The sequence below is a fragment of the Lepus europaeus genome, chromosome 5 (assembly GCF_033115175.1).
Source record: "Lepus europaeus isolate LE1 chromosome 5, mLepTim1.pri, whole genome shotgun sequence".
NCBI lineage: Eukaryota > Metazoa > Chordata > Mammalia > Lagomorpha > Leporidae > Lepus > Lepus europaeus.
Genome location: NC_084831.1, coordinates 43743966 through 43760444, shown reverse-complemented (window position 1 = coordinate 43760444; position 16479 = coordinate 43743966). Strand labels below are relative to the sequence as shown.

At 38.7% G+C, this 16479-nt stretch overlaps 1 protein-coding gene across 4 annotated transcripts in view; it reads right to left on the bottom strand.

Annotated features, from left to right (window-relative positions):
* Positions 1-16479, bottom strand: part of ZFYVE9 (zinc finger FYVE-type containing 9) — a 217359-nt gene that overhangs the window by 55185 nt on the left and 145695 nt on the right. For all 4 annotated transcript variants that reach the window (XM_062191321.1, XM_062191324.1, XM_062191322.1 and 1 more), the window contains 2 exons: positions 9592-9714; positions 6350-6505 (listed from right to left, as the gene is read on the bottom strand). In XM_062191321.1, the coding sequence (XP_062047305.1) occupies positions 6350-6505; positions 9592-9714 (279 nt within the window). The remainder of the gene's footprint in view (positions 1-6349; positions 6506-9591; positions 9715-16479) is intronic.

The window sequence follows — 16479 nt, the reverse complement described above, 5'->3', positions numbered from 1 at the left end:
CTGTCTCTCTCTCTCACTGTCCACTCTGTCTGTCAAAAATTAAAAAAAAAAAATAGTGTTACATGGTAGTCAATACCATATTTAATTAACTGAATTATAAACTATAAAGCAATACACTAGATATGTTAGGAAATGACTTTCAGGTTTATTAAAATTCTAAATGAAAGATCTCTGCAAGTGAGATCCCAGTAGAAAGAACGGGCCATCAAAGAAGGAGGTACCTTTCTCTGGAGGGAGGAGTGAACCTCCATTTTCACTATGACCTTGTCTAAATAAGATCGAAGTCGGCGAACTCAAAAGGCTTCCATAGCCTTGGCTACTCATGACAAGAGCCTAGGGAGATTACTGATGCCATAAACAAGAGTGTCAATTTGTTAAGTCAACAACAGGAGTCATTGTGCACTTACTCCTCATGTAGGATCTCTGTCCATAATGTGTTGTTCATTGTGAATTAATGCCATAACTAGTACTCAAACAGTATTTTACACCTTATGTTCTAAGTGGGTGCAAACTGTTGAAATCTTTACTTAATATATACTAAATTGATCTTCTGTATATAAAGATAATTGAAAATGAATCTTGATGTGAATGGAATGGGAGAGGAAGAGGGAGCTGGGAGGGTTGTGGGTGGGAGGGAAGTTATGGGGGGTAAAAAGCCATTGTAATCCATAAGCTGTACTTTGGAAATTTATATTTGCTAAATAAAAGTTTTAAAAAAAGAGGAAAAAAAAAGAAAAAAATTCTAAAATTTCAACTAAATAAATAAATCTTAAAAAAGACTTAAGGAAACTGATATTATTCAGATAGTTGGGGTACTAGGAAACAGCATGGTGGGGATATAGGATTAGATCACGTAGTGTACTGAATGGAGTACATGGTTTATTCTAAACCTAAATGATCAATATGAAATCAAGAAATGTCTGAGTAAAAGAGGGAAACCAGATTAACTCTAGAAAAAAATAACCTGGTAGATACAAGACCCATTCATTTAAATCCATGTTCTGAATATTTGCTTGCAAATAGGTACATATTTTTTTGCAAACATTCAGAGCATGGATTTGAGTGAAATAGATCTTATATCTGTTAAGTGAAATAAACCAGACAGAAGGACAAATCTATATTTCCCCTCGTATGTGGGAACCAAATAAAAACAAAAGCAAACTAAAAAATTTCAATCTGAACACAGAATGGTGATTACTACAGGCTAGGGAGGGGCTGGTATGAAGAATAAAGGAAGTCTGGATTAAAAAAATAGGTGAAGCTTGGTGTGGTTCATTAATGGTGACAAATATACTAATAGGAGATGTTAATAAAAAGTGGGAAAAACAGCTCTGACCATTGTGGCCATTTGGGGAGTGAATCAGAGACTGGAAGATCCCCCATCCCCCACCTTTTTTTCTCTCTCTGCTTCTGCCTCTCTGTAACTCTGCCTTTCAAATAAATAAATAAATCTTAAAAAAAAAAAAAAGTAGGAAAAAAGGCTAAAAAACATGGAGGAAATAATGGGAGATGGGAAGAAACAATACAGAATACCTCATGTTATTATAGTAACCAGAGGTATTCTGAAACTCTTGGGATGTAATTTCTCATATATTAAAATTTTCCTCTCTAGGCCAGTGCTGAGGCACAGCAGGTAAAGCCACAGCCTGCAGCACTGGCATCCCATACAGGCACCAGTTCTAGTCCCAGCTGCTCCACTTTCAATCCAGCTCTCTGCTAATGTGCCTGGGAAAACAGTGGAAGATGGCCCACATCCTTGGGCCCCTGCACCCAGATGGTGGACATGGAAGAAGCTCCTGGCTTCAACTTCGCCCAGTCCTGGTAGTTGTAGTCATTTGGGGAGTGAACCGGTAGATGGAAGCTCTCTCTCTGTGTCTCTCCTTCTCTGTAACTCTGACTTTCAAATAAATAAATAAGTCTTTCAATAATAAATCTTTTCACATAAATAAATCTTCAAAACAAACAAATAAAAACCTTTCCTTCTCACTGTAGAAAGCAAGAATAACTACATATGACAAGAAAGGTATTTACACCAAAACAGAAACACAGATATATACATGCTTACATATACATTATTATTAACATGAAATTTAGAAGATCTTACAATTCATAGAAAATTATAAAGCAAGTTCATTGAAAGAAAGGCTTCTAAGGCTTTTGAAGTGATTTACAGCAGGCTTTCACACTCAGGAGAATATAATACGATTTGTCAATTCCATACAACATACTATACAGAGCAAAAAATTAATGAACTGAGATATTTTGGACATTATAGCAAAATATATCAAAATACTACCCTAATCAATAGACATCTAGTAGGATTCTTAATAAAACATACATCGCACACAGATACTAAAGATATCTATTTTTAAAAAAACTGGCATGCTACTTCTATCTATCTATCTATCTATCTCTATATATGTAGATATATAGAGGCAGAACACTACTGATCTGGGACCATTAGTCATAATTCTGTCACCAACTTAGGTCTGTGATTTAGGTAAGCTAGTGACATCTCTAAGTGTCATCTTTCTCAATTAAAAAGAAAGCGTTTGTACTAGATAATCTTGTCTCATTATATGGTGAACTGTGAAATGACTCCTATTCAAGGAGACATTCAGACCTCATTTATACTTATTAAAGATTTATTTATACATATTAAAGTATTTTTTAAAGTTTATTTTGATGTAAAAATTTAAAAATCTATGTACACTTTTTTTTCTTTTGACAGGCAGAGTGGACAGTGAGAGAGAGAGAGAGAGAGAAAGGTCTTCCTTTTCTGTTGGTTCACCCCCAGTGGCCGCTGCGGCCGGCGCACCGCGCTGATCCGAAGCCAGGAGCCAGGTACTTATCCTGGTCTCCGATGCGGGTGCAGGGCCCAAGGACTTGGGCCATCCTCCACTGCCTTCCCGGGCCACAGCAGAGAGCTGGACAGGAAGAGGAGCAACCGGGACAGAATCTGGCACCCCGACCGGGACTAGAAGGTGGAGGATTAGCCTAGTGAGCTGCGGCGCCGGCCAAAAATCCATGTACACTTTTTCAAGGCCGTCCCCACGAACTTTTTAAAGATCCCTCCTCGTACATAATATATGCCTCCATCCTATATTATGGAAAATATTTTAAGATGGCTTAGATGTTTCATGGTCTGATAATCTTATAATCACTTTAAGATAATTTTTGTTGTAGAATATTCATATTTCAATGGTTCAAAATGGATCCTACTGATATATAAGGACACTTCCAAAAAATGCATAACGCTTTATTTTGAACATATTTTAATGACTCATGCAATGACTCACAATCTTGCCTTATAGGTATCTTCCAGGACTGTTCTAGTTGCTTACATTCTTCTAGTAACTTCCATTCACTGTTCTAGCATCTTCACATTGGCTTAACCCATTCACAAGCATAGGTTCAACCATCGCATGAAAGTAGTTTCTCCCAAATTTGTATTTTAGCCCAGATCTATTTCCTAAGGTCTACATCCATATATAAATTCAACTACCACTTACATATTTCACAAGATGTCATTATTTCAAATTCAACAGACTGAACAAAGAACTCACCTCTCCTCCACGCTACATCTGTGTTAACCTCATACTCAGTTACCAAATCCTACTGACCTGAGTAACAGCTTTTTTAAAAAAAATAAATTTTAAGGCATAATTTATATACAAACCCCACAGGTTTTAAGTATATAATTCCATCAATTTTGGCAAATGTAAATACTTGTGTAAACACTATCCCTATCAAGATACAGAAATCAACTCACAAAATTCTCTGGGCAACTCTGTAGTAGTCACTTAAAGTACTTGCATCTCCACTTCACTTTAAGCAAATCTTAATCTGACTTCTATTACCACAGATTAATTTTGCCTGTTCCAGACACTCATATAAATAGAATTGTCTAATATGTACAATTTTGTGCCTGGTTTCTTTTGCTCAGTATAATGTGTTTGAGATTCACCCATGCTGTTGCATACATCAGCAGTTTGTTCATTTTTATTGTTGAGCAGAATTATAGCGAATGAATATACCAGATTTGCTTATATACCACAACTACTTCTTTTTAAAAAAAAAAAAAAGATTATTTATTTGAAAGAGTTACACAGAGGAATAGGAGAGGCAGTGTAAAGAGAGGTCTTCCACCTGCTGGTTCGTTTCCCAATTGGCTGCAATGGCCAGAGCTGTGCCGAGCTAAAGCCAGGAGCCAAGAGCTTTCTCCGGGTCTTCCCACATGGGTGCAGGGGCCCAAGGAATTGGGCCATCTTCCACTACTTTCCTAGGCCATAGCAGAGAGCTGGATTGAAAGTGGGGCAGCTGGGACTCAAACCAGCGCCCATATGGGATGCCAGCACTGCAGGCGGCAGCTTTACCTGCTACATCACAGTGCCGGCCCAAACGACTGTTTATTAACTACCACCAGACTCACGGACCTTAATTCACGTTTCGTACTGGTTCTACAGTCTTCTTACTAAAATGCAAATCTGATGATGCCATTCATCTTAAATTTTTTTCAATGGTTCCTCACTGCCCACAGAGCAAAGGATGAGCTCCTGAACAAGATATTCATTAATCTCTCATTCCCCAGTCCCTGTTGCCTTCTCAAAACCCAAATGAGGGGACAGTGCTGTGGTGTAATGGCTTACGCTGCTACCTGAGATGCCGGCATCGCATATGGGTGCCAGTTCAAATCCTGGTTACTCTACTTCCAATCCAGCTTGGGAGGGCAGCAGAAGACTGCCAAAATTCTTGGGCTCCTGCACTAATGTGGGAGATCCAGATGGAGCTCCGGGCTTCAGCCTGGCCCAACCCCAACCTTTGTGGTCACTTGGGGAGTGAACCAGCAGATGGAAAATCTTTCTCTTTATCTTTTCTTCTCTATCTTTGTGACTCTGCCATTCAAATAAATAAATCTTAAAAAAAATCCAAATGAATACACAATCATTTAAACTGAAAATTTCAGGTCATCTCTGGAACTAAATTCTTCTGAACATGGATGACTTCAAATTAATCTTGTACCTTTGGAACTGACACAATAAACATTCAAATCCACTTCACAGGTATCATGAGGTCAGTTTTCAACATATCACCTTGCCCTTATGCATGATTACACCTGAATCACCACAAAGGCTAATTAAGACATAAAGGCATAATCTTTTATGTATAGGCTATAATCACATTAACAATGCAATTTTACATCCTGCTTTAGAACTTATTTTAAAAGCATATTCCATGTGACTGAATTATTTAGATAAATAGTAATGGCTGAAAATGTTCTAAAAAAGATGCATACATCCAATAAGTGTACAACAGTGCAACTTTCCTTGATAGCAGGCTATTTAGGCTGATTCTAAATTTTTGTGTTAAATTTAGGGAATGCTGTAGTAAACACACTCATTCACAAAAACATTTTATGTTTTAGATAATGTCTTTGGCATAGAATTTCACAAACAGAACCAAACAGAACTACTGTACTAAGAATAATTGATGCTTTTAACACATTTATAAAATACTAAAAATATATGAAATATAGTTTTAATATCCTAGCTTCCCTCACAAGTCATGTTCCTCAGAGACAATCTTTTTATTATTAATTTTTAAAAATTCCTATATTTATACTACTAGTTCCTTATTTGTCAACTATAGATTATTTCCCAATTTACTGTTACAATAATAAATGAAAATTTAGTCCATTTATAAGCACTTCTTACCTTCTAAGTCACTGTGGATGTAAAACTTCACCATGTCAGATAATGCACTTAATTTCTTCCTCTTTCAATTTTAGTTAATATTTGTTTATATTAATATCCTTTGCCTTCTCCAACTGCTAATAGCTATGGCTTTTATTTTTACATGGTTACCATTAATGTTTACAATTTATGTTTGAATAATAAAATCATATATGCTAACTGCTTTTGAAATAAATACTCATTAGGGCATTTAAATTATCAAATAAATATTGATAATTTTGGACAGGTATTTAGCCTAGCAAAGAAGATACCAGTTAAGACATCCATGTCCTACCTACATTAGAGTACTTGGGTTAAGATACCTAGTTTTAGCTCCGAACTCCAGCTTCCTGTTAATACAGACTCAGGAAGGCAGAGGGTTGCTTAAGTAACTGGATTTCTACCATACATGTGAGAGACATGGATTGAGTAAATAATAAGAAACATACAAAGTAAAGTACTAAAGATTATAATTTCCCCAAATCATGTCTTATTCAAACTTGCCAATAATATCAAAATTTCATGTCATACTTCTAAATTTAAGAATCTTATTTTACATCTGTGTCCAAAACTGTTGATCATTTAAGAGTACAGACAAAATCATAAAGCATTCCTACCTGCCAAAGCATCCTGATAAAGCTGCACAAAGTGGTTAAAGATATCCTTTGGCAAACACTTTTCATCTGGTAGACATTGTAGAAGAATGACTATTTCAGACTGACCCACAGCATGCATTCCTTTGGTTGTGAAACACCAACACTTCCTGTTCACATCTAAAGATAGAATAAAAATATAAAAATATTTATCAATCCTTACTCTTAAAAAAGATATATAGAAACCTATGGTACAATACAGCAAAGAATAAAATAGGTCATACTGAGTCTGTATTATGCAGCTGTGAACTAAAACTGCATTGAGCTAAAGGGTTATTGTAAAAAATAAAACATGTTAATGCCTCTTGCTTTTTTTTTTTTTTTTTTTTGAGAGGCAGAGTGGACAGTGAGAGAGAGAGACAGAGAGAAAGGTCTTCCTTTTGCCATTGGTTCACCCTCCAATGGCCACCACAGCTGGTGTGCTGCAGCCGGCGCACCGCACTGATCCGAAGCCAGGAGCCAGGAGCCAGGTGCTTCTCCTGGTCTCCCATGTGGGTGCAGGACCCAACCACTTGGGCCATCCTCCACTGCAATCCCTGGCCACAGCAGAGAGCTGGCCTGGAAGAGGGGCAACCGAGACAGAATCCGGCGCCCTGACCGGGACTAGAACCCGGTGTGCCAGCGCCGCAAGGCGGAGGATTAGCCTATTGAGCCACGGCACTGGCCTCTTGCTCTTTTCTAAACACTTAGAAAAATAATTGGAAGTGGAGTAAAACAATAATGAAAGAAGATGCGAAACAAAATTTTAAGTCCTTTTATTAAAAGATGTAACTAAGGGCCAGTGCTGTGGCACGGAGAGTAAATCTGCCACCTGCAGTGCCGGCATCCCATATGGGCACCGGTTGGAGTCCTAGCTGCTCCACTTTCAATCCAGCTCTCTGATATGGCCTGGGAAAGCAGTAGAAAATGGCCCAATTCCTTGGGCCCCTGTACCTGTGTGGGAGACCTGGAAGAAGCTCCTGCCTTCGGATCAGCTCAGCTCTGGCCGTTGTGGCCATCTGAGGAGTGAACCAGCAAAGGGAAGATCTTTCTCTCTCTCTCTGCCTCTCTGTAACTCTGCCTTTCAAATAAATAAATAAATAAATCTTAGATATAACTATTGGGGCCAGCACTGTGGTATAACAGGTTAACCATCCACCTGCAGCACTGGCATCCCATATGGACGCCAGTTTGAGTCCTGGCTGCTCTACTTCTGATCCAGCTCCCTGCTGACGGCCATGGAAAAGCAGTAGAAGATGGCCCAAGTGCATGGGTCCCTGTACCCATGTGGAAGACCTGGAAGAAGTTCCTGGCTCCTGGCTTTGGATTGGCTCAACTCCAGCTGTTACGGCCATTTCAGGAGTGAACCAGTGGATGGAAGACCTCTCTTTCTCCCTCTCTCTGAATGTATAAATCATTTTTTAAAAAATATCTAACTATTAAAGGAATCATTCTATTACTAACAAAACATATACACACATACACAAAGTCAAGTATAATAATTACAGGATATACCCCTCCTCAAAAATCACATTAGCAAAGGAAGGAAACAAAAACAGCAAGAGCCAATATTATGGCTTTGGCTTCAGGTTGTGACCTACGGAAAATACACTGCTATATACATTTATTAAATTTAATTTATGATGGACATATCTTAGCTATTTCAATCACAGTCAAATCTGGAAGAAAATTCTTGATATGGCTTCATTCTGTAAAAAGTGGTTAAAAAAAAAAAGATGGCTTTTCCAGACTACTTCTACTTTTTTCCTTTCAGGCCATGTACAGTCCAAATATCACAAGCCATATGTAACCAAATACAGTGTTGAGTCTTTCACACTTTTTTCTTTACTTGTAAAACAGGATCTCAACAGGAATTGAGAAAAGGATTCAAATAAAATTATGAAACCACCATGTATATTAACACTAATAAAAGATCCCTTTCTTTCATTTTGAGTATTATTTTATGTGCCTAAACAGGAAGTGTTCAATCCAACCACATTAAAATGGTATATAATTCAGGAATCCTAGGTTGGCTAATTTCTAAGTATAACTTATACATTTCATATGGTAAATTGAAATTTCAAGCCGGCGCCGTGGCTTAACAGGCTAATCCTCCGCCTAGCGGCGCCGGCACACTGGGTTCTAGTCCCGGTTGGGGCGCCAGATTCTATCCCGGTTGCCCCTCTTCCAGGCCAGCTCTCTGCTATGGCCCGGGAAGGCAGTGGAGGATGGCCCAAGTCCTTGGGCCCTGCACCCCATGGGAGACCAGGAGAAGCGCCTGGCTCCTGGCTTCGGATCAGCATGATGCGCCGGCCGCAGCGGCCATTGGAGGGTGAACCAACGGCAAAAAGGAAGACCTTTCTCTCTGTCTCTCTCTCACTATCCACTTTGCCTGTCAAAAAAAAAAAAATTGAAATTTCAAGCAAATTATGTTTAAATATGATCCTAGAGGAAAAGGTGGCAAGCTTTGGTAACTGCCAAACATACAAAGGTATAATTATCAAGTAAGCAAGAAACTCACATTTCATCAATGTAGAACCTCTAATGTAATGACATATAGGTTGCTTCTGGTTAAATGTCAAGTTAAAACTAGTGCCAGGGGAACTGAAGGACTGTTCCCCAGAGCTTCCTTCCCTCCTCCAGAGCTTCCTATTAACACTCATTCGATGTAAATGCACACTCTATTCTCCAAAACCATACTGGAAAGTAGAATTGAGAATCTAAGTTATTGTCTTTCTTCACATTCTGATGCTCATAAGTCCAACACTAAAAATTGAGAAGTTTCTGAATCTTAATTTATGATGTCCAACAGTTGCACTATATTTTATTTAATTACCACTCTTCCTAAAGAAGGTTCTGTACCATGATTAATGTTTCTGGTATTAAAATCTAATGTTTTAACTGCTTGGTCCTCCTGAATAATTTATCTACCACTAGTTACTCTGGTAAAGAGTAGTGACTTAACACACTCATCTCAAGAAGAAATTAACTCAGATCAGTTCAAGATCTGTTTGGCTTTCCTTCATGGCAAATTTGCTACCTCACCCTGTGACCAAATACAAGAGTTTTAGTAAGCCCCATAAGTTGACTTCTGGGATAAATTCATTTATACAAGTCAGTTTTTTCAGAACTCAATTTTCAATAAGATATGGCTCTAAATATTTATGTGTAATGAATGAGTCAACAAAGTATCTAATTTTAATTTTAAAAATAAACTTCTAACTTACAATTTACAATTTTAACCATTGACAACAAATTTGCATTTAAAACAAACACAAGTGGGTCAGGGCCACCATCCTCCAACTGCTGCATTACTGAAATCTGTGATGGTTTCTCTTCCACAGCATAGTCTGTAAGGAGAGAAAACATTGTAATAGATTGGTTAGAGGGACAAGTCAAGGGGAAAAAATATGATAGAGGAATGGGCTGATTATTCATAGGAAAGAGACAAGCACTGGATTTACAAATAGGGTGAACATGGTCCTGGTTAGTACTTGTGATCCTAACATGTCAATAGTGACTCCTATTACTCTTAAGTGGTCCAATCCAATTTCAATAACTTGATGATTCTGTGTATAAACCTCTCCCCAAAATGCGTTGCACCATAACATAAATCTTTTATGTAACAAAAATTTCCCAACCATCATAAGAATTTCACATAATACCAATATTAAAAAATAACCCATCAGAGGCAGCAGGGATGACTCAAATAATTGAGATGCTGCCATCTACGTGGGAGACATGGACTGCATTCCTGGCTCCCAGCTTCTGCTTCCATTCAACTTCTGCCTCAACTCAGCCCCTGATAATTGTAGGCATTTGGGGGAGTGACCCAGCAGATGGGAGAGTTCTCTCTTTCTCTCCCTCTCTCCCTGTCTTTGCCTCTCAAATAAAGTTTTAAAAATATATAAGTAAATAAAATAACTCATCATATACCAAAAAAGTGATAATATACTACCAGTAATCTCTGAAAAGGATGTCAAAAAGAGTTGGGGTAGAGGGGAGTCCTACCTTTTACTTGGTACACTCTATTCAAAAATTTGTGTTTTAAAAAATACGTCCAGAAAATAAAACTATCAAAGACAGTTGATTTCTGAAATAATCCTCTAAGTAATATTCAGGAGTACAGTACATATATCACTGAGGTAATCAGTCCATCACACATTAAATATGGAAATAGGCAAGTTAACATTCGAGACTCTGAACACACAGCCTTTCTCACTCAATTTCTACAGGTTCAGTGTATGATACAAATATTCTGCCACCTGATTTAGAATGACGGTTCTCTCAGCTTGAAGAGGAAATTATGGGTTAAAAGTCACTGCAGTATCTAAAGATTTGATACAGGAACTGAAAACCTAAAAGCTGAATGTGCTTGGTTAGTTTTACATAAGCAGCCAGGGAAAATAAAGTAACACCACTTCCTATTGACCAATATAAAATTTTAGATTAATTTTTTGATGTGATAGAAAAAGTCTATGCTAAAAATACATGTTTACTGAAAGAGAAATAGTAAGTGATTTTTTAAAAAAGAAAAAGTTCTATGAAATTATCTCACTGGAATATAAAATTATAAAATTCTGGTGAAGAGACTAATATAATGTTAAAGCAAATACAATAAATAGTTGTTCTTTCTAGGAAAGAGAGGTTCTAACAAATAGATTTAATAGTTCTAAGATTTCCTAAAAACAGAACCCAGCAATTTGGCTTATTTTAATAGAGTAGGCCAATGTAATTCATTATTAATCTAAGATTTATTAAAGAACCAAAAGTTTGAAACCCAAGTAACAATTTAACTAACAAATGAATATTTTTAGGAGGCCCTGGTGAAGGGGCGAAGGCATCATTTAATCAGAAGGATGCTTGACTTTATGTGAAAATTCACTGCCGAACCATCTAGGACACAGCTAGATTTGATAATATGATACATTCAGTCAATATTTGCTGAAAGCTTACTATGCGGTCAACACAATGGAAGGAGCAAAATTCACAAATATAACTAAGATGGAAGGAATTCATGGTCTAAGTGAAAGAACCAGACATACAAAATACCTAAATTATAATGAGAAAAGTATTTATGTAATAACAGTCTATAAGAACTGTTATTAAACAGAGATAAGTAGGCAAAACACTACTTAGTAGGCAACTAAGGATTCACAGTAGAGTTATCGATTAGGCTGTTGTTTAGGAGCCTAGCATATGAGTGGTATTCCAAGCAGAGAAAAGGAAGACAAGGAAATAACAATTACATATCTACTTCATACCAGACACTTGTTTGCTACGTACATACTTACAAGTACCATATCTGATGCAATACTCACAATGGCTCTTAAACAGATGTAGTTACCTTTTAAAAACAAAACAAAATAGACTGGTAATAGATTCAGAGATGATAAATAAATGACTTGCTCATCAGATCACACAACTAGAATCGAATGGTATTAGGATTAAAAATTTAGGTTTGTCCAACTCTAAAGTTCATTTGCTTTCTATTATTACACAAGGAATAAAAAACAAACAAACAAAAAAAAACAAAACAAGAAAAAAAGGAGGCAAAAAAAGTAAATATTCAGGGGCCAGCAATTGTAGTGCAGTGGGTTAAATTACCATCTGCAACACCAGCATTACTTAACAGCATTCCATAGGAGCACTGGTTTCAGTCCCAGCTTTTCCACTTCTGATTCAGCTCTTTGCTAATATGCCTTGGAAGGGAGTGGAAGATGATTTAGGCCCTTACCATCCACGTAGAAGACCTAGATGGAGTTCAAGGCTCCTGGCTTTGGTCTGGCCCAGCCCAGCCCTAGCCACTGTAGTCACCTGGGGAGTCAATCAGCAGATTCAAAGTCTCTCCCTCTCTCTCTCTCTGCCTTTCAAAAAAAATAAATAATTTTTTAAAAGTAAATATTCAGAAAACAGAAAATAATTTGCAATATGCTTATAAAGATGCTAGAGTAATGACAAAATAAAATTAGAAAGAGAGGCAGAGATAACTTCAGGAGGAATTCTGTAAGCTATGAAAATTACCTTTTAAAAGCATTAAGTATTAACTTGGGAATTGAATAATATTTGCAAATAAGACACTCCTGCGGCCCAGAAGCAGCCAGATGGTCCCACCCATACATCTTTGCCCCAGGAAGCAACTAATTAACCAGCTTGGAGTGGCTTGGCCCACTGAGGCCCTGCAGAGCAGTCACCTGGCCCCACACACCTACCCTCAGCCCCAGGAAGGAGCTAGGCAGAATTCCCCAAGCAGGTCACCCCTGGGGGACTTGCAAAGTTAAATGCATAGCCCTCAGACACTGAGAGGTAACCCATCTGGGCACATTCAGCTGCCTGGACCCCATGAGGTGCTCAGGCATGGATGGACACTCTACCTCATTACCAAAACCACCTGGGCCCACAGGAGCAGCCCCACCATCACACAGCCTGCAGAAGCTGTCAGACACTCCACACCTATAACTGGGTGCCCTGTGCCCAAGTTGCAAGTGAATCCACCTAACTTAAGGTAGCTGCAACCTCAACTGGCAATATAATCCCATAACCCATACAGCACAGGCCACTGAGACACTCAAAAGCATTACCATTATCAATTACAGCTGAAGAAGCTATAAACACACTGCATGAACATGCACACTTGGAACCAAAATCAATGAAACATATTCAACACCCAAGACACATCACTAGCAGAATATAAGCCACTACATGAAATTGATAGAAGCAACTGACCTTAGCCAATGGACAAAACCAACAGAAGGATAAAAGCATAAAAAACAAAATTAGGCAACATGGAACCTGTAAGGGAATATAGTAACTCTCTAACAATTGACCACAAAGAAATAGAAACTGACAAACTGCATGACAAAGAATTCAAAACTGTGATTTTAAGGAAACTTAATAAGATATAAGAGGGACCCATGTTGTGACATTAAAAGTCAAAGCTGCCACCTGCAATGCCAGCATTCCATATGAGTGCCAGTTTGTTTCCTGGCCGGTACACCTCCGATCTAGCTCCCTGCTAATGGCCTGGGAAAAACAGTGGAAGATGACTCAGGTGTCTGGATCCCCACTACCACGTGGGAGTCTGGGAAGAAGCTCCTGGCATTAACCTGGCCCACCTCTGGCCATTATAGCCACCTGGGGAATGGATGGAAGATCTCCCACTCTCTGTACCTATGACTTTCAAGTAAATAATTTTAAAAAATAAGAGAACTACAGGCAGATAATTCAATGATGTTAGAAAAAAATTCATGATATGAATGAGAAATTCAGCAGAGACAGAGATAATATAGAAAGAACCCATTAGAAATCTTGAAGCAAAGGTAACTTTATACAGTTGAGAGCCTCAGCAGCAGAACTAAACAGGCAGAAGAAAGAATTTCTGAACATGAAAGACATATCCTTTTTTTTTTTTTTTTTTTTGACAGGCAGAGTTAGACCGTGAAGGAGAGAGAGAGACAGAGAGAAAGGTCTTCCTTCCATTGGTTCACCCCCAATGGCCGCTGCGGCTGGCGTGCTGCGTCAATCCGAAGCCAGGAGCCAGGTGCTTCTCCTGGTCTCCCATGTGGGTGCAGGGCCCAAGCACTTGGGCCATTCTCCACTGCCTTCCCAGGCCACAGCAGAGAGCTGGACTGGAAGAGGAGCAACTGGGACAGAATCCGGTGCCCCAACCAGGACTAGAACCCGGGGTGCTGATGCCGCAGGTAGAGGATTAGCCTAGTGAGCCATGGCACCAGCCGACAGATCTTAAATAACCCAGTCACACAAAAAGAAAAAGAAAATTTTTTTAAAGAATAAAGAATGTTTTCAAGACTTTTAAGACACCATTAAATGAGTAACTTTTTGAATTTTAGGTGTTTCCAAAGAAGAGAAGGGAAAAAGCAAAGAAAATTCGTTTAAGGAAATATTTGTTGGGGCCGGAGCCGCAGCTCACTAGGCTAATTCTCCACCTGTGGTGCCGGCACCCTGGGTTCTAGTCCTGGTTGGAGCGCTGGATTCTGTCCGGGTTGCTCCTCTTCCAGTCCAGTTCTCTGCTGTGGCCCGGGAAGGCAGTGGAAGATGGCTCAAGTGCTTGGGCCCTGCACCTGCATGGGAGACCAGGAAGAAGCACCTGGCTCCTGGCTTCGGATCGGAGCAGTGCGCCGGCTATAGCAGTCATTTGGGAGGTGAACCAATGGAAAAAGACCTTTCCTCTCTGTCTCTCTCTCTCTCTCTCACTGTCTAACTCTGCCTGTCCAAAAAAAAAATATATATATATATATATATACATATATATATATATATGTTGGAAATTTCCAATCTTTGGGAAAGCTGTAAGTATCCAAAACTAGGAAGCTCAAAGGACCCTAATTGACACAAAGATCTATTCCAGAGCATATTATAATCAAACTGATGAAAATACAATACAGGGCAGGTTATTTGGTCTAGTGGCTGAGACACTGTAGAAGATGTTGCATCCCGTATTGGTGCCTGGGTTTGATAAGTGATAACCGTTTCCCACTAATACAGACTCTAGTAGGCAGTGACAATGGCTCAGTGACTGGGTTCCTGCCAACTATGTGGGAGACTTGACTTGCGTTCCCAGCTCTCAGCCTCAGGCCCGGCATGAAGCAGTTATGGCCATCTGGGGAGTAAATCTGTGGATGGGGGCTCTCTGTCTCTCAAATAAATAAATACTATTTTTCAAAAAACACAATTTAAAAAGAAAGCTCTAAAAATAGCAAGAGAAAAGCATCAAGTCACTTATATGGGGGTTCCCAGTAGATTAACGGCAGACTTCCTGGCGGAAACCTACAGGTCAAAAGAGAATGAGATGAAATATTCAAAGTCCAACCAAGAATACTATACCTAGCAATACTGATCAGAAATGAGAGATAAAGACCATCTATTACAAGGAAAGACTGAATGATTTCATTGCTTTAAGATTATCCCTACCAAAAATACTTAAAGGAGTCCTACATTAGAAGCAAAAGGATAATGCATATCACCATGAAAACACAGGAAAGTACAAATCTCAATAGTATAGCAGATACACAAAACATAAAGAGAAGCAAGCCCTATCAATACAGAAAATCACCAAACTACAATGATGAACAAGGGAGACATAAAGCATACAGAAAACAAGAGGACATAGAATGGCAGGAGTCAGTTTTTAATTATTACTAACTTTGAATATAAAGGGATCAAGTTCTCCAATTAAAAGATAGAGACTGGGGGCTGGCGCCGTGGCTTACTTGGCTAATCCTCCCCCTGCAGCGCTGGCATCCCATATGGGTGCCGGTTCTAGTCCTGGTTGCTCCTCTTCCAGTCCAGCTCTCTGCTGTGGCCCAGGAGGGCAGTGGAGGATGGTCCAAGTGCTTGGGCCCCTGCACCTGCATGGAGAGACCAAGGGGAGGCTCCTAGCATCGGATCGGCGCAGCACCGTCCATGGCGGCCATTTGGGGAGTGAACCAATGGAAGGAAGATCTTTCTCTCTGTCTCTCTCACTCACTGTCTATAACTCTACCAGTCAAATAAACAAAAAAATAAAATAAAATAAATATAGACTGGCTAAATAGATAGGAAAAAAAAAAACCAATGATATGCTGCCTTGAAGAAACTCACTTCACTGGTAAATATGCACATAAACTGAAAGAAAGAGATGGAAAAAGATTGCATGAAAACAGAAACCAAAAGCAAGTATGAGTAGCTATATTTATACAGATAAAATAGACATTAATGAAACACACACACACAAATACAGAGACAAAGAAGGTCACTTTATAATGATAAAGAAGGGATCAACTTAACAAGAGAAATAACTATTGTAAATATATATGCTAGAATACCTGATTATATAAAACAAACATTACAGATCTAAAAAGAGAGATGCTACTAAAATAATTAGGGAAGTCAACAACCCACTTTTATCAATGGATAATCCAGACCCCCCCAAAAAAAAATCAATGAAGAAACATCATAGTTAAATACAGATAGATCTAACAGCATTTACAGAACATTTCACCCAACAGCTGCAGAATACACCTCATTAGTACATGAGACATTCTCTAGGATATATCGTATACAAAACAAAGAACAAATCTCATCAAATTAAAAAAAACTGAAATCATAACATGTAT